The sequence below is a fragment of the Myotis yumanensis genome, unplaced genomic scaffold (genome assembly GCF_028538775.1).
Source record: "Myotis yumanensis isolate MYYU_CA2020_CCGP unplaced genomic scaffold, mMyoYum1.0.hap1 SCAF_8, whole genome shotgun sequence".
Classification (NCBI taxonomy): Eukaryota; Metazoa; Chordata; class Mammalia; order Chiroptera; family Vespertilionidae; genus Myotis; species Myotis yumanensis.
This window is the reverse complement of record NW_027223759.1, coordinates 45,463,092-45,486,223: the sequence shown is the minus strand read 5'-3', so window position 1 is coordinate 45,486,223 and position 23,132 is coordinate 45,463,092. Positions and strand designations below refer to the sequence as shown.

Genomic DNA, 23,132 nt, shown 5'->3' with positions numbered 1-23,132 from the left:
ATGTAACAGTGCAAATAAATACATTCTGCAACATAATTTTAACAGCTACATAGTATTCTATTATATAGAGTCTATATGTTCTGTTCTACAAATACTAGTAATGTGCACAACCAAACCATTAGTGAGGTTTGTTGTTATAATTAATAGCACTATGATAATTATAATTAAACCCATTTAAGATTCCTTATTAAACTCCTAATTTCCTTAGTATAATTTCTAAAAAGTGGAATTTCTGCTTTAAAATGTTTGTTTACAATGTTAAGTTGTCATATATCTTATTTTAACTTCAAGTAAAAATTCTTTTATTTGCTAGTTACTTACTTTCTTGAATTTCTCCCACACTTGGAATCTCAAAACTGCGTTTGTAACTCAATCTTTTAGTCTAGTAATATAGGTAAATCTCTCTAGTAGTTCTATTCATTTTTTAAATCAAATTGATCATTTTGCATAAAACAGTAAGTCATCACTATTTAAATTAAGTGAATTTAATGTAGGATATGCTAGGCCTTTTTTATTTGCAAATTCACCCTGTTATAGTCATTTCTATGCTCATTCTTTTGAGATTAGCACAGCATGAAAAGCAACAGTTTTTATATTTTGATAGCATACGTTTATTTTTAAAATATACATATATATGTATATATAAACGCACATGCATTCCAGGAATATGTTATGCTTTATTGCTTACAGATATGGAATAAATTATTTAACTAGTAAGCCAAGTATTTGCAAATGTGTTTTATTATTGCTTCTAATCTGTTTTAAAAAACACTAGCTAGCGCTGGCTTGTGTTTCTCAGTGGTTAGAGCATCAGCCCATGCATTGGTGGGTCAAAGGTTTGATTCCTGGGCAAGAGCATGTACCTGGATTGCAGGTTTGATTCCTGGCCCCAGTTGGGTGAATGTGGGAGGCAACTAATCAATGTGTCCCTCTCACATTGATGTTTCTCTCTCTCTCTCTCTCTCTCTCTCTCTCTCTTCCTCTCTCTTCCTCCTTCCTCTCTTCTTCTCTCTGTAAAAATCAATGAAAAAACATACTCTGGTGAGGATTAACAAAACAACGAAAAAAAAACCCCACTAGCTAGATGCTCCCTTTTCTGCTATGTCAACCTTAGCGAGCAAGAGTATACAGTAGTCCCCGCTTGTCTATGGTCTCGCTTTCTGTGGTTGCAGTTTCCCGCAGCCAACCAAAGCTGGAAAATATTAAATTTCCCCAATCACCAACATCATCTGCTCCCGACATTCAATGGCCCACATCGTTTGGCTGGAAGATCCAAGACCACCTGAAGCAGATGATCTTCCTTCTGATGTATCGTCAGGTCAAGGGTAGGCTAAGTCTAAATCACAGTGCCGACGTCATTCACCTCACTTCATCTCATCACACAGGCATCTTACCGTCCCACGTCATCACAAGCAGAAGGGTGAGTATAGTACAATAAGATATTTTGAAAGAGGGAGGCCACAATCACATAGTTTTTATTACATTATGATATAATTATATTATTGTTAGTTATTGTTTTCATCTTTAACTGTGCCTGATTTATAAATTGAACTTTAACATGGGTATGTAGGTATAGGAAGTAATATAGTATATGTGGGGTTTGGCACTAGCTATGGTTTCAGGCACCCACTGAGGGTTTTAGAATGTATCCCCCACAGATAAGGGGGGGCTATTGTAATGAGCTCTGCACTTGATAATGAACTCTGTTCAGAGGCTCAGAAAATGCTGATGGTTAGACAAGGGACAGAGTATTTTAACTTTAGATTTTTAGCTTAAGTTCACAACACCAACCACTTCTTCATTCACACAAAACTCAGAAAAATGTCGAAAATATGACCCTTTTAGGGAAAACTGTTATGACATGAATGAGTTTCCCTAAGTAAATGTAATATGAGTATACAAAATTCATTGAGACAACATACTAATTCCATATATTTGGGAAGCATTGTGGGATATTGACATTGACAGGTCATTTCTATAGGAAAATTTGATTTTTAGGAACACAACAAATTGGGCAATCATCTGGATGAAACAATGAGTTAATTACATATAAAGACCCACTACTGTACTTTCCACACCTTCGGGGATCAATTTCACCCCAAAGTGAGCAGAGCCAGCAACACATGGGCAGCTATCCAGCACTGACCTCTCTGATTCAAATGCAAAATGCTATTGCAGCCGACATTCACTGGCACAAAATGTTCAATGGAAAAATTACATTTCCAGTGGAGCAGAAAGATATTTGCCAGCATCTCATTAAGGCTTCGATACCAAGTCTTGGCTTTCAATCAGCATTGAGATGGAAGAGCAATAATCCAGTAGCAAGAATGTAGCCAGGTCTTTGTTTCCTATAGCATTATGCATTTTTCCCATCTATAATAAAATCCTGAAATTTTTTTTCCAGGAGAATAGATAGGGAAAGAAATAACGTTGTAATCATTTTAACACAAAGCGTTCGGGGAAGCCTCTGCGGCCTAATAACTTTGCCTCTCACTAGAGGAGAAGGTGACATCATTTGCATTTAGCCCAACACGTGAAAAGGCCTGACATTCTCTGCATCATAAATGTAGCATCAATTCTTCCACCTTTGCAGCCCCACCTCCCGTCATTAATACAGTCCAGCCATTTTATCACCAGCATTTTCTCCACTTTGCCTAGAAGTAATTTACCGACTTAATGGAAATGTGAGGGATTTGCTTTAACAGATTTTATGAATTTAAGCAAAAGGTCCCGCTGAACATTTCCCTCTGGAGAGGGGTTATTCTTTGGCCAGGAGGCATTTGTCATAGTTAGGTAATCAAAAAAGATTTACCTCGGACTTGCTAATTTGCTCAGACTCTTAAGTAACAAAAGGATCTAAACTCTGCCTCTCAATTTAAAGGGAGCCCATAAAAGCTTCCAGTTTAGCAAGGAAATCTAAGAATCCACAATCTGAGCTTTTCACCCCATTTCAATTTGTGCAAGTGTAATATCAGTAGGGACTAATTTCGACTATGAGGTAGCTGTGGCTTTTCATGGAATTTAGTTCTTTATCCAAGAGGTGGTGGGGTGGGAGGACACGGTGAAGGCAAACTACCACAGAAATAGGCTTGTTCCCCTGAAGGATTAGATGCTGGGAATGCTGCAGATTTCATGGGAAAGTCTCTTTTCTATGAAACTTTTGGTCAAATGTAGGCAGGTAAGAGCTCGGGATTAGACTTGAATTAAGGGGTGGAAAATTCAACTGTATCCTTTTTTTTTTAAGGGGAGAATGATGACTTTTATTTTTATTTTAGTATATTTTATTGATTTTTTACAAAGAGGAAGGGAGAGGGATAGAGAGTTAGAAACATCGATGAGAGAGAAACATCCATCAGCTGCCTCCTGCACACCCCCCACTGGGGATGTGCCCGCAACCAAGGTACATGCCCTTGACCGGAATCGAACCTGGGACCTTTGAGTCCACAGGCTGACGCTCTATCTACTGAGCCAAACCGGTTAGGGCAACTGTATTCTGAATTTTCAGAGCTGCATCTGAAGAAAATACAATCAAGCAGATTTATGACACTGTATTCCCAGCATCAAGAGCAGTGCCAGGCACTGAGATGCTCAGGAAACATTGGATGCATGAATGAACTCTAGTAGCACAGAGCCATAGTCATTATTTGCCGAGGGAGAGACACTGTTGCTTGCCTCAGTTTGTATCAACATCCTGCCCATTCTTGGACTGGCTTCTTTGGGCTGGTTGCTCCAGCTCCTGCTTCCAAACACTTTTTTTCCTGGAATCAATTAATCAAACTGCACAATTTAATGGGAAAAAATATGTAATGAAGACCAGAGCCTCGTAACCCAGAGAAAAGTAGAAGAAAACTAACCTGTAAATCTATAATCTTGCTCAGCAACTTTGGTACTTAAAAAAAAACAAGCCTACACAATTGAGAACCTGGAATAACTGTATTTGCTGGAATTCCTGAAAGAGTTCTAATCTTTAAAGTTTTGTCCCACTGCCTTAGAAATCATTGCCTAACCATACCATGTGCTCATTCTAATTAGACTGGCAGGTAGGGAGAGAAACATAATAAGATAGCAGGAAAGAGAGGAGAGGCTTTGCCAAAGCGTAACAGAACTAAATTATCTCCTCCGGATATGTCGTTCTGAGAATTATTAAAAACCCCACCAAACAGGCATGACCAGCCCCCCACAAATAAGGCAAAAGGGATAATGATGCAAGCCTCGGCAGCCCAGCATCTGATATCCAAAGTCGTGTCAGTGGTGGTGAGACTAAGGTCGGTTCATAAGTGTATATAAAGAACGAACTGGGAAGGAAAGGTGGCGCGCTTAGGTAACGGTGAGGGGAGAGTTCCATGTGACCGAAATATCAGCAAATTTGTTTCCTCATCAATCCTCTCTCCATCTATGTTAAAAATTCTTCCTGAAATACTCTGCCGCTCCTAGTGCAGTTCTTCCTGAGCACGTTGTACTGGCACTGTCTGAGGCCCTCCACCTGGCCTGTCTCATTGGTGTGTTAATTGGCTAAGTCATGCTGAAGTTTTGCAACTTTTAGAATCAAGGAACAAAACAAATATCACTTTGGTTGGAATAAAAATTCCTGTGGAGTACTACTTGTCATAGGCAAACGAGAGAGGTGGCGGGGGGATGGGGAGGGGGGAGGGAAACATATAGGGGTTTTGCCTTTGTAAATAATCCCTATGTTTTTGTTTTATTTTTCAAAATGTGGATAAATGCTTTTATTAATTTTTTTATTAATTATTTGATGCTCATAATTTAAACAGTCAAATGATAATATTAGGGTTTTGCCCCAAATTTTCCCACCAATAATATCTGCTCTCTTAGTTGTTTATTCTCATTTCTAAATAATATTTTTAAGCTACTATTTCTTAATTTTTTTGCAGTTTTATATTTTATCTTACTTCCTACTATAGAAGAATTTGATTCTTATCCACATATCCTCCCACCCAATCTCTTCTTCACCTTCCTATCCTATATAATAAAGAGGTGATATGCCAATTGACCCTCACTCCGTCACACCATCACAAGATGACTGCACCCACAGCGGAGGCAGGGTTCCCATAACACAAAATGGCTGCACCCACAGCGGAGGTGGGGTTCCCGTAATGAGCCGTAACAAGTGATCAGCAGGGACCTGAGGCTGCGTGGTGCCAGGCCGGGGTGGGGGACCTGAGGCTGCGCCCTCCACCCAGTGGGGCTTGACGGGGGACCTCAGGCTGTGCCCCCCACCTGGCAGGGCTTGATGGGGGACCTGAGAGTGCGCCGAGGGACCTGAGGCTGTGCCCCCTGCCCGGCACCAGGCTGGGGACCTGAGGCTGCGCCCCCAGCCTGGTGGGGCTTGACAGGGGTGGGGCCAGCCAGCTATGGATCTTGCCCAATGGGGCAAGGTATGGATCTCGTGCAATTTCAAGGTGTATGCAGGTGGCCGGGGACTTGACTCTGGGTCCCACAGGGTGCCCCAGACTCTGACAGGAGGAAGATTTCATATACATTTTACTAATATTCTTTCATCTCTGACACTTCTATTACAGAGAAAGGCAAATAGCAGTATTAAAATATTTCCTCTAATTAATTTCCTTTTAATGTGCATGAATTTCGTGCACTGGGCCACTAGTGTAGATATAAAATAATTTTCATTCACTATTCAATGTTTACATAATTACCATTTTTAAATATTTTTCACAGCTAAGCTATACAGTATACTATAAATACATTTTCTTTATGGTACAATGCTTAGTTTTCTCTGGCCATAGTTTTCTCATATTTCCATTTGCTTAATTTTCTGTGATTCATTCCTAAACTGTTGTTGTTGTTGTTATTAATCCTCACCTGAGGATATTTTTCCACTGATTTTTGGAGAGAGTGGAAGGGAGAGGGAGAGACAGAGAGAAACATCGATGTGAGAGAGACACATCGATCGGTTGCCTCCTGCATGCACCCTGACCAGGGCCGGTGAACCTGCAACCAAGCAAGGTACATGCCTTTGACTGGAATCAAACCCTGGACTGATGCTCTATCCACTGAGCCAAACTGGCTAGGGCCATCCCTAAGCTTTTTAAAAGAAGTACCAATATCCTTCCAGTACATTCAGATACACCAAGTAATCTAGCAGCTCCATTTTACTCGTCTTAGAGACATCCCTACCAGAGGGCCACATTCTCTGACTCCCATCTGGCCTGGTTGTGTCCAGGCCTGCTCTATGCTGAGAACTTCCTTCTACCCCTACTATATTGCCTTCCTTGTTTCCCTGTGTCTTCTTTTTTGTTTTTGCAAAGCAATGTCATTACATTTCTTTTTGCTAGACCCCTAAATTAGTCTGTCTGTTAAGTCAATGGTTTCATTTCCTCTCACCAACTAGAGTTTGGTCTTGGAGATATGGAAATCAATTACTTATCTGGCTACACAACTATAACAAAGAGTAGAATCAGGCATTGATTCTTCCCTATTGAACGAGATTAACCCTTCACAGAAAACAAGATGCTTTCAGAATTGACTTGGTCAAATTCTCTTAAAACAATTAAACCTCAAGACCAATACAAAAAGAATATTTCAATGCCCATTTATGCATTTCTTTTACATGCTACAAATGTATCTGTCTGTATTTTTGCTTTTCTTTACATTTCCAGTTGTCTTGGCTGTGGTATTGCACAAGCAAATAATCTTTTCTCTGAAAATTTGAACTGTCAATGATTCGAATTCTAAGGCAAACATGCAGAGAAAGGACTACAAGGGCCTTATTACCCTATAAGAATATTCTTCAGCCCTAACCGGTTTGGCTCAGTGGATAGAGTGCCAGCCTGCGGACTGAAGGGTCCCAGGTTCGATTCTGGTCAAGGGCATGTACCTTGGTTGCGGGCACATCCCCAGTAGGGAGTGTGCAGGAGGCAGCCGATAGATGTTTCTCTCTCATCGATGTTTCTAACTCTCTATCCCTCTCCCTTCCTCTCTGTAAAAAATCAATAAAATATTTTTTTTTTAAAAAGAATATTCTTCAATTGTTAATTATTTAATACATTTGCACTTAACAGCAACAAAAGCTTCTTTCCTTCCCTTCCCTTCATGGGAAGTTGCAATGTTTTCACTTGAGGCTCCAATAAACCAGGGATAGGTTAGGTATTCCCCAGGCTGACCATGCCACTATAGTGCCAAGAATATGGGATTTCTAAAAAGAGGAGTGTAGGACTTCCAGTCAAGATGGCAGCATAGACAAATGTGGTACTCACATTCTCCCACAAGCACATCAAAATTACAGCTAAACTAAAGAACAACCATCATTCAGAACTGCCTGAAATCTAGCTGAATAGAAATCCTACAGCTAAAGATACTAGTATAAAGAAGAAGCCACATCAAGACTGGTAGGAGGAGGGGTGGAGTGCAGAACAGGCTGGTCCCACACACACATGTGCCAGATAAAAATCTGGAGGGATATCTGGACTGTGGAAGTTTCTCCCGAGGAGCAAAGGGTCCTAGCCCCATACCAGGCCCCCCCCCTCCCCCACCCCCAGCCCAGGGTTCCAGTGCCAGAAAGAGAAGTATCCATAACTTTGGCTGTAAAAAAAAAAACAAGGGGATAGTGGCAGAGCAAGACAGGAGTGCTGCTGGAGTCCCAAACATTATATTATAAACATCAATGATGAGAGAGAAGCATTGATCGGCTGCCTCCTGCACGCCCCCTACTGGGGATCAAACCTGCAACCCAGCCATGTGCCCTGACTGGGGTCTTCTTTATGAAGAAGAAGAAGAAGAAGAAGAAGGAGAAGGAGGAGGAGGAGAGGAGGAGAAGAGGGAAGAGGGAGGGGGAAAGGGGAGGGGGAGGGAAAGGAGAAGGAGGAGGGAAAAAAGATTTAAAATATGATTAATAATATGGCAATAAATACATATCTATCAACAATTGAATCTAAAACACAAAATAAACGAACAAGCAGAACAGAAATAGACTCATAGATACAGAGAACATTTTGACAGTTGCCAGATGAAAGGGGGTTTGGATGAGTGGGTGAAACAGGTGAAGGGATTAAGTACAAATTGGTAGTTACAGAATAGTCACAGAAATGTAAAGTACATGGCCTATATAGTCAATAATATTGTAATAACTGTGTATGGTGTCATATGGGGACGAGATTTATCAGAATGATTGCTTAGTACGTTATATAATGTCTACTCACTGGGTTGTACACCTGAGGCTAATATAATATTGCATATCAACTGTAATTGAAAACGAAAAAATTGTTTAAAGTTAAAATATTAATCAATGAACTAATTTAAAAATAAAAGAGGAGTGTAGAGATTTTGGTTTGTTTGTTTTAACCGCATTAAACAATCTCCTTATGTAAATCAAGACATTCCTTGTCTGGCCTCTCTGCAGCAAACACTCCAAAGGGCAAAGTACAGACTAGAACAATAGTGAGGATAATAGAAAAGTAACTCTGTTAAATTATGAGGACAGATCTGCTGGTCAGCCTTTGAACATTCCTCTGAGCGAGGGAGTTCCGTAGAGAGCTGCCCTTCGGCCTGAGAAGAAGTTCTTGTGGTTGCAAGTTCTTGTGGTTTGCAGAAAGTAGAGGACGCTTTGTCTCATTTGCCATTTGAAGGGAAACATCATGCATTTTCAATGCAATCCCTTTTCCTCTACTCAGCCCCAGATATGAAAAGAAAAGCTACTAAAATACAAGGAAATAAAAAGAAGAAATCAGAGAAAGATGGAGGTCAAGAAGTGGATGTTATAGGATCAGGGGTCAAAAAGGAAAGAAAGGGATTCTGAAAGACTCGAAATTAATTTGATTATATTAAGCTAAAGTAAGTCAATGAGCAAATCTGTACATATTGTTAATCAACAATTGTGTAAAATTAGAAACTCATTTCCATATTAATGTAGAAAGTCTTAACCACCCTGAAATTTGCCTAAAGTTAGTAAGGTCAAATGTTGAATAAATATTTATTCAAAGAGGACTATTACAGGTCAATGCTTTTAATCTGAAAAAAAACTAATCAATCTGGTTCTGATTGGGATTTGCATAGGGTCTGTGATTGTTTCTTTTTCTGCCAATTAGTAACTGCTCTTTTCTACCCCTACATTTGAAAACACACATGTTGAATATCCAAGAATAACTTAAAAAAAAATGATACAAGATTTTATTCCACCACAAGAAAGTAAATCAATACAAGAAATTCTGGGAGAATGAGAGTATCCCCCTACCACATTTGTGGGGGTATATATACTCCTTTAATGGGGCACTCATAATTCTCATTACAGTTGATGGGAGTTGCATGTATGTGTCATGAGGTGCATAAGCCTCGCTGTCTCCATCAGAAAAGGATTCCTTTTGTGTTGATCTTCTAGCTGTGTTTTCATTCTACCTTTTAAAACCATTACACCTAACAGAGTTGTGAGTGCCTTAGAGGTAACTTTAAGAAGCCGTCATTATCTCCTCTCTCTTAACCAAAAGTGAGAGCACACTATATACACCATGCTGAGGAGAGGGAACTTGCCTTGAATTTTTGAACCCTCAGCCTATTTTCTGTAATGCTCAGTGGTGAATCACTCTTAAGTACTCCATCATTCACTAGGATATGTACTTCCTGCCAAAGGTTACCAGATTACAAAAGTACCCTTAGCTCAGAAGGGACTCATCATTTACCATCGCCTTATTTTGACACTAAGAGAGAAAATATGTGCATCAAGACAAGCAGAGAAAATAATAGGGGGTGGGGGGAGGGAAGCTATATTAAGTTAACAATGCAGCAAACACTCCAAAGGGAAAAATACAGACTAGAACAATAGTAAGGATAATAGAAAAGTAACGCTGTTAAATTATGAGGACAGATCTGCTGGTCAGCCTTTGAACATTCCTCTGAGTGAGGGAGTTCCTTAGAGAGCTTCCCTTAGGCATGAGAAGAAATGGGAAAGTTAAGATAGCTCCCAAAGTTGGAAGAGAATAGTTGTGTCACATTTCTAAAAGACAAGATCAAGTACATTTCCTGAAGGTGAAGTAGAAGTATTTAGAAAAAATTAAAAATACCAGTGCCTTGGAAAGAGCTGTTGACAGGAAAAAGATGAGCAATCTCCACATCTTGGAGGTAAGGTGGTGGAAACCTCATGAATTTAAGCAAAATCTTAGAGGACCTCTGATTAACATATAGAAAAAAATAATAGAGCTATCATATTTAAGAAGAGATGCTAAGAAATATGCTCTTTGCCTAGTAAAAAGCTCACGGGAATGAACTTTTTAGTACATTTCATTTTGCAAAGTTATAACCAAATGAGTGACATTTACAGAAGAATGCTAAAAGTATAGTTACCAGAAAACTTCAACATAAATGCAGCTACAACTTTCTTTTTTACAATATAATGTCATCATAGACTTTGTATGATGAGGTGCGTATCACAAGGTTTTCAAGAAACTATTATAAATTTGAGAGTTGACTACTTGGGAAAGACTTAACTGGAGTCCCTTCAATATTTTGAGATCCTGGATCACTGGGTAACAACACATTTCTAACCCTTTCACATTCCTTCCTTTTCCAGTTTGTGTGTGTGCTACATCTTTCAGATGGTGTGTATGTTTGCTTTTGAAGTGCCACATTTTAATATGTTGCTTCTTCTTAACTTCTTAATTGAATATAACATAGATACACTAAAGAGGACCCTTCTTAAGGGTAGAATTTTTTACAGATTATAAAAATCTGTAAATTTATACCATTTTACAATGTATAATTGTACAATGAATTTTTTGCAGACTATATAAATCTGTGTAACCCCCACCCAGATCAAAATATGGAATATTACCAGTACCCAGACACCATCCTATGTCCCTTTCTAGTCAAGACCCTGTACTGCAATAACAACTCCTCTGTCTTACAGCATTAGATTAGATTTGTCTGCTTTAAAATTTCATGTAAATGAAATCCTGCAGTATGTTCAATATATCACTTCAAAAAATTTTTCATAAGTTGGCATATTTGAGTTCAAGTGTAATTCTAGATATAAATTTGTTCAATAAATGCAAATTTTATCTATTTGTATCCTCTCTTACAAACCATTCTGAGAAGATTTAAAATGCAAATCCCCCAACCATACCTCCCCTAAAACAATATAACTCTTCAACACTAATACTCATTACATCTCCTCAATTCCGCCAATTTAAATAATAGGAATGACATAGTGGTTTGAACTAAGTAATATCTGGAGTACTGGCCTCATCTTAATCATTATAGTCTTTCCAATCAATGCTGATAATGGATTTTTTAATATTAAAAATGAGCCCTAGCTTGGCTCAGTGGATAGAGCGTCAGCCTGCGGACTGAAGGGTCCCAGGTTCCGTTCTGGCCAAGCGCACATGTCTGGGTTGGGGCTCGATCCCAAGTAGGGGGTGTGCAGGAGGCAGCCAATCAATGATTCTCTCTCATCGTTGATGTTTCTATCTCTGTCTCCTTCTTCCTTCCTCTCTGAAATCAATAAAGAAATATATTTTTTTAAAAATGAAACAAAAGCCCAGAAACAAAAAGTTATACGTTTATATACAATATTTTTTTGAAATTCAGGCAGGCCACAGGCGAAAGTCTTCCTTTTACCTTAGATCCCAAAACATCTAACCTTCCTCTCTAGAGACATTCATTACTACTCACTTCTAGTGTGTCCTTGCAAAAATAGCATACACATACGTATGTTTCTCCTTTTTTGCACAAATGAATCAATCTGTGCAAATGATTCTATACCTTATTTTTTTCACTTCTAAATTATATTGGAGGTCATTTGCCATCAGCATATGGAGAACTACTGTGCTGATATTAATGGCTCTATGGTACTGCATTCCAGGGCTGTATCTTTATTCACTTAATCAGGTTTTAGGATTTGAAAAATAGGTATGCATCCCTGTTTAGCCAGTAATTCTTTAACCACATGAGATAGAAATTTCAGGACACAAAGACATAGAAACTAGTTAAAGGGTTTCACATATGCTTTATTCCCTATTAAGCAGATGGAACTTTCAAACAATGTTTAGATCTTTCTACACCACTTTCAGCTCCCTGTCTCTACCCTGCCTCTTCTCTCCATCTCCCATCCTTCCAACCAAGCTGTATAAATAGGATCTCAGCACAAAACAAAATTCACCCACATAGTTCAAATGAAGATATTTTAATGAAAGGGTCAGTTATAGGAGGGCTAGCTGAGGTAAGGGAGCAAATAAGAGTTGACAATGTATTTAGATACCAGCTACAGAGGAGATGCTGAAGAGGCAAAGGGAGAAAATAAAGTTTGCAGAGCCCAGTGAAAGGTACAGCCATGAAGGAGGGGCCACCTGACAGGAGCTATAATCATAGAGGAGTGAAGTTACTGCTGGAGATGTAACATCAAAAGAGAAAAGGAATGGCGGAGAAATGCCCCATTTCCCTTTCCACCTGCCTTCTGATAACCTTGCCTAAGCCTTTCTTTGGTCAAACCCAACCACAAGGAAGTCCTCAGAGAGGCTGAGGTCAATCCCCACAAGCTAGAGCTTGACACAGAAGGGAAGGAAATGAGTCTGAGGGCCAAAGAAAAAAATACCAGCACACCAGCCTTTCTTCAGACGACTTCAAAAGGTCAATTGTTTAATATGCTAACTGCATCATACTATCATCCTACTTAAAAGCTGTCAGTGGATTCCCATGATCTTCAGGACTAAATCTAAACTGAGATATGTGATGTCACTGCTATTTATGTCTTCATTCCCCAGTTCTTGTCTTAGCCTACAGCCATTCTGAATGATTTCCAGATTCTCCAGTCGTCTGTGCTCTCACACTTTTGTACATTGGCCATGTTCTTTCCCCTTCTTACTAGTAAGGGACCTTTTTGCATCCCCTTCGCATGGTTAACTTCTATTCAATCTTCCAGAACCAAAGACAGCCCTAGAATCCTGAAAATTTTCTTTTCCAGAGTGTTTCCATTATTTCCCTACTTAATCAGATCATAATATTTAGTTGAACTGAGTGTCCTGACAGTCTTCCCATCTTGAGAACAGAGCTATACATTTTAGTCCTTATACCTACCACCATTCCTGGTGCATAGTGGTTAATCAATCACAATTTTTTCAAATTAATAAATGAAGATTCAATGTTAGGAAAGAAGAAAACAAAAAGGCAGAGCAGGCACACCTTGTTTTATTGCACTTCACAGATGTTGTGATTTTTATAAATTGAAGGCAAGACCTTCCACCAGCCGAAAGATTACAACTTGCTTTATTGTGATAGTCACTTTATTGCAATGGTCTGGAACCGAACCTGCAATGTATTTGATATACATGTATAGTTATAAAATAGCTCTTTGGAATTTTAGGTTATGGGGGAAAGTCTTAAAATTTGGAGAATTTTCTTTCTCAAACTAATTTCTGAGATATTTATCTTGTATATTAGGCCCAGGCCCAAGGGCTTAAAATTTGAATCCTAAAGGTTAATCTGAGACTTGACTGTCTAGATTAGAATATAAGACATTGCTTTGGTGTTGGCTTTCATTCTTGCCAAATTAAGCTTTAAATTGTGTAAATAAAATTTTAAGAAATGTGTATCAACCCATAAATTTCTGGCAAATCCATATTCTAACAACTTTTGCTTTCTTTGTATATGAAAAAACCTACAACTGTGGAAACCATTTTTGCTTGGTTTAGATTTCAATAGTATAAAATGCTTTCTTTTCAAAAATTCTTTGAAAGAAAACCACAATGCTACCAACTATACTGCAATAAACTACAGGAGAGTTATATGCTATGATGATTAATATTATTTAATATTATTTTATAATTATTATTTTTATAACAGTACTAATTTTATTTGTAGCCCCAAATGAATAGTCAGTCCATGTGTACATGATGAAATTTAAGAGGAAATATAGGAGTTAGAAATTTTTATTATTAATTTTCAGAACTGTAATACTGCAGCTAAGCAAGTGTACATCATAAATACTAGTAAAAACTGAATTAGGTTTACAAGGAGCTTTCTAATTAAATACAGTTTCTCCCAGTTTTTGACAGAATGGGGTACATTTTCAAAATTTAAATTTTTAAAAAATATTTTTATTGATCTCAGAGAGAGGAAGGAAGAGGGAGAGATAGAAACATCAATGATGAGAGAGAATCATTGATTGGCTGCCTCCTACTCAATCCCCAGGAATTGAGCCTGCAACCCAGGCATGTGTCCTCCAGTCCGCAGGCCGGCACTCCATCCACTGAGCCAAACTGGCTAGGGCAAAAATTTAAATTTTGTATTATAAATTTTGCCTAAGATCCCACATGAAATCTCTATGGCATTTTTTCCCCCTAAAACTGGTATATATACCCTAGAAAGTGTTCTACACCAAAATGTGCAGTGCAATATATAGGGTGTCCCAAAAATGTATATACACTTTGAATAATTATAAAGGCAGTGTTTATTAAAATGCATTTCATTTTCAAAATTGAGCTATTAGCTGTTAAAGTGTGTATCCCTTCTGTGGGGACACCCTGAATAGATTCACCACTGGAAAATCTTTCTGAAAATTCAGCCAATGTTGAGTCCAAGATATTAAGATACAACGAGCACTGATCAACAGACTGAATACATTAAGCTCTGGAAGCTTCTCATGGGAGTTTTGAAGGAAGAAGGCCTCAAAGTGGGGAACCGCAAGCCTAGGAAACACTACATGTCCCAGCATACTTTGCGACGACCATGGACCACAGCTCCCAGAATGCATTGCTCGCCCCAAGCAAGTGTCTCTTGGAGCTGGGGCTTGTAGTTTTCTGAGTCGTGTCTGTCTGTTGGCCAGGGCGAGGTTGCTTATCCAGTCCGAGGATATTAGCAGTAGTCTTAGTTTTTGGTAAAGCGGAAACACGTCGGGCTCCTGGGCCTTCCTTGTTTCATTCCTTGTCTTCTGCTTTACGCAGGTAAATCACGGAAGGGCTACAATTCCCCGCAGCCGGGCTCCACCCCTTCTTCCTGGGAGCGACTCCGTTCTGATGAAGCCATTTGTCCCGAAGCACTCGCCGTAGCAGCCACCGCCCATCCCTCTTTGTGTGCCTGGAGTCGCCGCGACGCTCGGTGTAGTGGCTGGAGGAGAGGGACGTTGTCGGAAGTTGCAGGCGGGCGGATTCTTCCCCTTCCCGCCACCTGACAGGTGGGTGAACCGTCCTCCCCTCAAGGCCCTCCTGTCCGCTGGGTCTCACGTCGGGGCTCGACGGGCGCCTCGGGAGTTCCTGCTGACATTGCCGCCCGCGGCTGCGGGGCGGGCGGCGGAGGGCCAGCCGCGGTGACTCCGGAAGGCCGCCGGCGAGGCCACGCCCTTATTTCTGGCCGCGCCGGGGGTGGCTCGGAGGGGCCCGTCCCGCGCCCACCGGTCCCCCCTCCGACGCACCATCCCGGACGCGCCCCCTGGGCCGGGACCCCAGGGGAGAAGGACTCCCTGTCGCCTGGCTCCTGTTGTCAATAAAAGTCATTGCTGCGTCTTCCCTCCCCTTTGTGTGTTGGAAAGTTCCCAGGCGCGGAGACTGCAGCACGAATGCCAGAGACATTCTCTCCCTTGGAGTTTTAGGAAAGTGACCGTGTGTGTGAGTCACGGCGGCTCGGGCCCCTCCGAGGATGCGTGGGCCGGGCCGTCAGCTGGGTGTAGTTAAGCGGCTGGACTTTGTTTCCGGGCTTTGACTAAGCGTCCATTTACTGCAACTAAGTATATTCGATAGCAAATGAGGGTGATGTTTGTGTTTTGCTTGTCTAAAATACTACGATGACATTGCACTTGTAGAATTTACAGGAACGTTGTGTGTGACCACACGTTGTTTTTATCAAATTCCTAGGAATGAATGAAAACTCTGGTAATAGATTTGATCTGTATGGTGTTAGCCTGTTAAGCTTCTTCATGCCAATCCACGTCCTCTGTTTTAAGAGCCAGGTATTGTGTTAAGTTTGGGCCTGTGAACATTAAAGAGCAGTGTGCTAGCTACTGTGCTTAACGCTGAATAATATTCCTTATGTACATTTGTTCATAATGTTTTCCAAGTCTTAGTAATGTATATGCTTCCATTGTTTTAAAATTAGAGTTTACATGTTCTCTTTAGATAGCATTGAACTACACGGCCTCTTGAGACACTTGTTGAAGACAAATTTTTGAAACGAGTGCTGCTTTTACCAATGTAATGACGATTGTATATGATTACATGCTTCTTCAGGTCACAAACATGTCGGACAAAAGTGAATTAAAGGCAGAGCTGGAACGTAAGAAGCAGCGGTTGGCCCAGATCAGAGAGGAAAAGAAGAGAAAAGAAGAAGAAAGGAAAAAGAAGGAAGTATGTCTGATTTTTGAAAATAAACTTAATATAAAATAATTGGATTTTATTTCAAGTACTTACACCTTTATGTAAAGCTTTCAGAATAGTTTTTTTAAAAAGTCCAGCAGTTGTGACTGCAAAAGATGACACTATAGGTGAATCTGACTTTAAAGAAACAGGTCTGACTAACAAAATTCATTGCAGATAGTTGCATGAGTAATAATTATCTAGTCAGTGTAGGAATTTGAGATGTACAGTAGTCTCTTCTTATCTGTGGGGTCCAAGACCCCCAGTGGATGCCTGAAACCGCGGATAGTACCGGGCATGATACAACTGATCAAAAGTGGTCAATTAAAATGATTTTTTTACTAAGTAAAAATATTTCACGTAGAATGATGCATTTCTAGGGTTTAATTTATAAAAGTTCAATTTACATATTTAGTTTTCTAAGAATATCTATACTAATAAAAGGGTAATATGCTAATTAGACTGGGAGACCTTCCAGGAGACCTTCTGGAAGTTCTTCTGGACAAAGCCATGGGGGCGGGGCCAAGGTAGAGGTGGTTAGAGGCCAAGAGGGGAGGGAAGTTGTGGGTGATCAGGCTGGTGGGGGGCGAGGCCGTTGGGGGTAAGCAGACCAGCAGGGGGGCCACTTGGGGGCAAGCAGGCCATCAGTGGGGGTCAGTTGGAGGTGATCAGGACAGCGGGGGTGCAGTTTGGAGTGAGCAGGCCAGCAGGGGGGCAGTTGGGGGCGAGCAGGCCAGTGGGGAGGGAAGGTGGGGGCGAGCTGGCCACCGGGGGGGGGGGGGGGGGGGGAGGGGCAAGTTGGGGGTGAGCAGGCCGGCGGTGGGGAGCAGTTGGGGGCGAGCAGGCCGGCAGGCAGAGTGGTTAGGGGAATCAGGCAGGCAGGTAGGCAGGTGAGCGGTTAGGAGCCAGCGGTCCCGGATTGTGAGAGTGATGTCCAACTGCTGGTTTAGGCCCGATCCCTGTAAACCGGCAGTAGGACATCCTTCGAGGGGTCCCAGATTGGAGAGGGTGCAGGCCAGGCTGAGGAACACCCCCTCCCCCGTGCATGAATTTCATGTACCGGGCCACTGGTGTTTATTATATAAAGTAAGGGGTATCGGCTCATAAAACATGGCATCTACAGTATATCATAACGTAGTTTTGATTTTGAACCTATTTACCTGAAAATTTTACTAGCCTGAACTGCTAATAATATGTCAAGATAGTATTAACGACAAAGAGAAATATATAATAGAATATTTAATTGGTTAGGGCAGTGGTCGGCAAACTGCGGCTCACGAGCCACATGCGGCTCTTTGGCCCCTTGAGTGTGGCTCTTCCACAAAATACCGACTTCTGCGCATAGGCCACGGAGTTTCAGTTGCACTGTACATGCGCACCCACACGTAGTATTTTGTGGAAGAGCCACACTCAAGGGGCCAAAGAGCCGCAGTTTGCCAACCACCAGGTTAGGGGACTTGTTTTTATCTCCTTTATTATGAGTAGTCGTTGAAATATTTTTACCGAGTTATGGGTTTGATAAAGGTGGACCAGGTACTTATGTTTTCTGATTTTTGGCATCACCATTTAATCATGTACTACAAATATACATTGACCCTGAGCTGGAGATATTTTACTTGCTCCTTTATTGAAATGTACTGTACATTTATCTTGATGAAAGCTCTTTAGATAAATTTGTATGTTTTCACCACAGATATGTTTTAAATGGCCAGTGTAAGGTAATTTGTCCTGTGGCTTTTGTACCAAGGTTTTCAATGTGATAGCCTAAAAAATAGTCAAGACTTACAGGAATCTCTTAGGGGAAAAATAAAAATATTAGTAAAAAAAAATCAATGATACGATTTATTTGTGGCATTGCAATGATGCTGTGAAGGCCTATAACTAAAGAATTTTCTAGTGTTCTCTGAACCTTTCTGTGATACATTATTATAAGTGAGTTGGAGCTTTTAGTTATTTCATTAAAAGCTATCTGGTAGAAGCATGAGTCAGGTTGGCAGAGCCATTACAAAGTCGTATCTATAACTTTAAGCCTCTTAGTGCTGACAGCAAATTTGGTTTTTGTTTTCTAAGGATGGTCATAAGTGGCCTCTAAGGGCTATCTGTTACATGATTTATATATTTAATTTAAAAATTTTAAAACATCACAAACGATAATATTAAACAATGAGTCTACAATATGTTATACGTATATAGGTAAAGTGTCAACTTGACAATATAGCCTGTTTGACTATTTTGACGAAATTTTCTGATGAATTTTTAAAGTTAAAATGGCATCATAGAATATTATGACTAACAAAATTCACTGCAGACAATTTTATGAGTAATAGCTATCTAGTCGAAATAGGCATTTGAGGTACACAGTAGCTTTTTCTTCTTCAAGGGATAAGGTTCCAAGACACCCAGTGGATGCCTGAAACTTCAGATAATACCAAACCCTATAAATACTATGTCTTTTCATAGACATACGGACCTATGATAAAGTTTAATTTAGAAATTAGGCATAATAAGAGATTAACAACAATAATACAGTCAGGCACCACTTAGTGATGGGAATATGATCTGAGAAATTTGTCAGTAGACAATTTCATCCTTGTGCAAATATCATATTTACTTACACAAACCTAGATGGTATAGCCCAGTGGTCGGCAAACTGCGGCTCGCGAGCCACATGCGGCTCTTTGGCCCCTTGAGTGTGGCTCTTCCACAAAATACCCCATGCGGGTGCGCACGTACAGTGCGATTGAAACTCCGTGGCCCATGTGCAGAAGTTGGTATTTTGTGGAAGAGCCACACTCAAGGGGCCAAAGAGCCGCAGTTTGCCGACCACTGGTATAGCCTATTACCCACCTTGGCTGTATGGTACAGCCTGTTACTCCTAGGCCACAAGCATGTTACTGTACAAAACAAAACAACATCAAGTCTGCGTAGTACATGTGTGTAAATACATGGTAAACAGATATATGAGGGCTCCTGCCAGGGTAACATGCATGCTGTTTTACCGTGAACTCGTTTTTTATAATAGAAATAGTACACTCTAAAATAATGATAAAAAATATAGTAAATACTTAAACCATTAACATAGTCATTTATTATTATTATCAAATGTTATGTACTATACATAATTATATGTGCTGTACTTTCATCTGACTGAAAGCACAGTAGTTTGTTTACACCAGCATCAGCACAAACACGTGCTTAATGCATTCCACTATGACATCCCTAGGAGGTGGCAATTTTTCAGCTCCATTATAATCTTATGGGACCACCATTGTATATCTGGTTTATTGTTGACTGAAACAATGCAGCCCAAAACTGTGATAAAATAGAGCAATTATAATAATATACTGTAATAAAAGTTATGTGAATGTGTTCTCTCAACAAACTAGCACATTTCTTTTTCCTTTTTTACAATTTCACAGATAGAGTATTCATTCTTACCATAGAATAGATCTTAGCAACCTCAGCATACAATTGTTTTTCTTTATTAAGTCAAGAACTTTCACCTTGCCGGAGCCGGTTTGGCTCGGTGGATAGAGCGTCGGCCTGCGGACTGAGGGGTCGCGGGTTCGATTCTGGTCGGGGGCGTGTGCCTTGGTTGCGGTCACGTCCCCGGTGGGAGATGTGCAGGAGGCAGCTGATCGATGTTTCTCTCTCATCGATGTTTCTAGCTCTCTGTCTCTCTCCCTTCCTCTCTGTGAAAAATCAATAAAATATATTTAAAAAAAAAACACAAAACTTTCACCTTTTCACTAAAAGGATGCATTTTATGGCTTCTCTTTGGCATATCTGAAATGCCAGTGTCATTAATGTGGCTTGGGACATTATTATTATTTTGTTGTTGTTAATCCTCACCCAAGGATATTTTTTTTCCATTGATTTTTAGAGAGAGTGAAAGGGAGGGGGAGAGACAGAGCGAGAGAAACATTGATGTGAGACAGAAACATCAATTGGTTGCCCCCTGCATGTGCCCCCAACCAGGGCTGAGGATTGAGCTTGCAACTGAGGGACATGCCTTACACCTGAATCAAACCTGGGACCCTTTAGTGCACAGGATGATGCTCTAGCCCAGGGGTGGGCAAACTTTTTGACTCGAGGGCCACAATGGGTTCTTAAACTGGACCGTAGGGCCGGGACAAAAGCATGGATGGAGTGTTTGTGTGAACTAATATAAATTCAAAGTAAACATCATTACATAAAAGGGTACAGTCTTTTTTTTTTTTAGTTTTATTAATTTCAAATGGGCCGGATCCGGCCCGCGGGCCGTAGTTTGCCCACGGCTGCTCTAGCCACTGAGCCAAACCGAGCAGGGCTGGTTAGGGACATCTATATATATAAAAGCCTAAGCAACCCACCAGCCTGGCAGCAGCCACTCACTCCCTCAGTACTCCTGCAGGTCCAATCTCCAGAGAATGGGCCAGGCACTGACAGACCAGTGCCGCCGGTATGATCCGGACAGCGCCGCTGGCCTCCTGGAAGTTGGCCTCGGGCACCGTGGCTGCTTCCCTTCCCTAGATGCTCTGCAAAGAAGAAACAATATAAAAGTGGCTGCCAGGTGGCTCTTGACAACCAGTGTGAACATCAGCAGGACGGATCTGGATCCCAGGCTGGAAATGGCGTCCCACCACCCGCTCAGAGGGCCGATTGCATCCCGGCCCACCCCCCGATCCCCCTTGGGACCCCACCTGTGCACGAATTTATGCACCAGGCCTCTAGTTATTAAATAAAATAAGGGTTTCTTGAACACAAGCATTTCAACACCATGATAGTCGATCTGATCACCGAGACTGTTACTAAGTGACTTACAAGCGATTAGCATCTACAGTGGGGCCTTGACTTACGAGTTTAATTCGTTCCGTGACGGAGCTCGTAACTCAAATTACTCGTATGTCAAATCAAGAAGTGAACGAGTGAGACACGTGATGCTGGACTGATGTTGTGGCGTTCACTGTGATGTTCGCTGCGCCAACTAGCGGTGGGGTATCTGAAGCTGGCTCGTAACCCGAATTTTAGCTCACAACTCAAAGCAAAAAATCGGCCGAGAGACGGCTCGTATCTCGAAAAACTCGTTAGTCGGGACACTCGTAAGTCAAGGCCCCACTGTACGCTGGAAAAAAGGGATGATTCACATCCCAGGCTGAAAGGAGAGCTTCAGAGCAAAATTTTATCATGCTATTCAGAATGGCATGCAATGTAAAATGTACGAATTATTCATTTCTAGAATTTTCCATTTAATATTTTCAGACCAAGGTTAACCACAGGTAACTGAGAGCATGGAAAGTAAAACCATGGATAAGGAGACAATACTGTATATATAGAACTTTCCCCAGAAGGCTTAAATTTCACTTGAAATGTTTTGGATGATCTGAGAGTATTGAGGTTTCTCTGGTTTAACTGGAAGATTTTGCTAAAATTATAAATGTCTAAAATAAAAGTTGACAAGAACTTAATTTAAAAAATGTTTTGAACTATGCAAAAGTGAATTTTACCAAACCCAGCCATATTTTTATGATGAACTAGAGGCCTGGTGCACAGGATTCGTGCACTGCTGGGGGGCGTGGCCTGCGGGGATTGGCCTGCTGTGGGAGCTCCGCTCATCCCAGTTAGCCAAGCGGCTACAGCAGGAGCAGCCACTCATCCTGGTCAGCCGAGCAGCTGTGGACCCACCTTCTGAGCGGCTGCTCCTGCTGTGGGAGCACACTGACCACCATGGGGGGCAGCTCCTGTGTTGAGCATCTGCCTCTGGGTGGTCAATGCGTGTCATAGCAACTGGTCGACCGGTCGTTCTGCCTTTCGATTGCTGGGCTTTTATTATATAGTATAATAGCTATAGTTCAAAAAAAATTGTAGAGCTTTTTTACAGATGCATTTTTTACAAACATCCTTACATAAAGTTGCATAAATACAATGAATACTTCATACAGAAGTTTGAGGTACTCTACTGTTTTCAACAAATCAAATCATCTGTTTAGTTAAAATTAGTTACCTTTTAAAGAACTCCATCTTTTTTTTTTTTCATAGCATTGTGATATTTATGTCTAAGCTTTTGTGCCACTGGGGGAGAGTTTCACAATTCCTAACTGTGGATAACAATTTAATATTGTAGATAATTAGAATTTACCTATTAGGAAAATTTTTGTGGGAGCTCTTTGATTATATATAAAAGTGAATCAAGTTAGTACATATCATTTGGAGATTACTTACTAGAACTCTGTTGAGAATGATTTTCACTTAATTAGTATAATGTCTATTCAAAATACATTTTTTGCAAATGTTGTGTACCATATGTAAACTTAAGTTTTTAACTTAAAAATTTTAGACTGATCAGAAGAAGGAAGCAGTTGCTCCTGTGCAAGAAGAATCAGATCTTGAGAAAAAAAGAAGAGAAGCTGAAGCATTGCTTCAAAGCATGGGGCTACCTCCAGAATCCCCCATTGGTAAGAATAAGAATATATCCATTTATGAGAGACATATATTCCGTTCAGCTCAGATGTACTTGAGATGAGTGAGTTGACAATATATTTTGCATATTTTTCTTATTCGTATATCTTAAAAATTATTGACCTTATCTTTTATTTTGAATTGTCTTTTTTCAGATGTGCTAATACATGGTTCTTTTGTTTGTTCAAGAGAGCTGCAAGGTTAATTATGTTTATTAACATACATGAACCACCAATTAACTTTCCTCGTTAAATCAGTAATTTATTTCAACAAATACTTGATCAAGTTTTCTGTGCCATACTGTATTAACCTTAAAGATGACTGTGATTCCTGATTTTAATTCTACATTCTTTGCTGTAGGTTAGACAGAGGTGTAGGTAATCAATCAAA

The 23,132-nt window shown here is 40.5% G+C and overlaps 1 protein-coding gene across 5 annotated transcripts in view; it reads left to right on the top strand.

The window, feature by feature from the left end:
• The first annotated feature begins 14,805 nt into the window (after nt 1–14,805).
• Nucleotides 14,806–23,132, top strand: part of DYNC1I2 (dynein cytoplasmic 1 intermediate chain 2) — a 52,226-nt gene continuing 43,899 nt past the window's right edge. The window contains exons 1-3 of one of the 5 annotated variants that reach the window (XM_070422764.1): nt 14,806–15,130; nt 16,179–16,295; nt 22,621–22,738. In XM_070422764.1, the coding sequence (XP_070278865.1) occupies nt 16,188–16,295; nt 22,621–22,738 (226 nt within the window). In that variant the 5' untranslated portion in view covers nt 14,806–15,130; nt 16,179–16,187. Of the gene's footprint in view, nt 15,131–16,156; nt 16,296–22,620; nt 22,739–23,132 lie in introns of those variants that run through there. The other 4 variants (XM_070422763.1, XM_070422766.1, XM_070422765.1 and 1 more) reach the window with 4 other exon arrangements.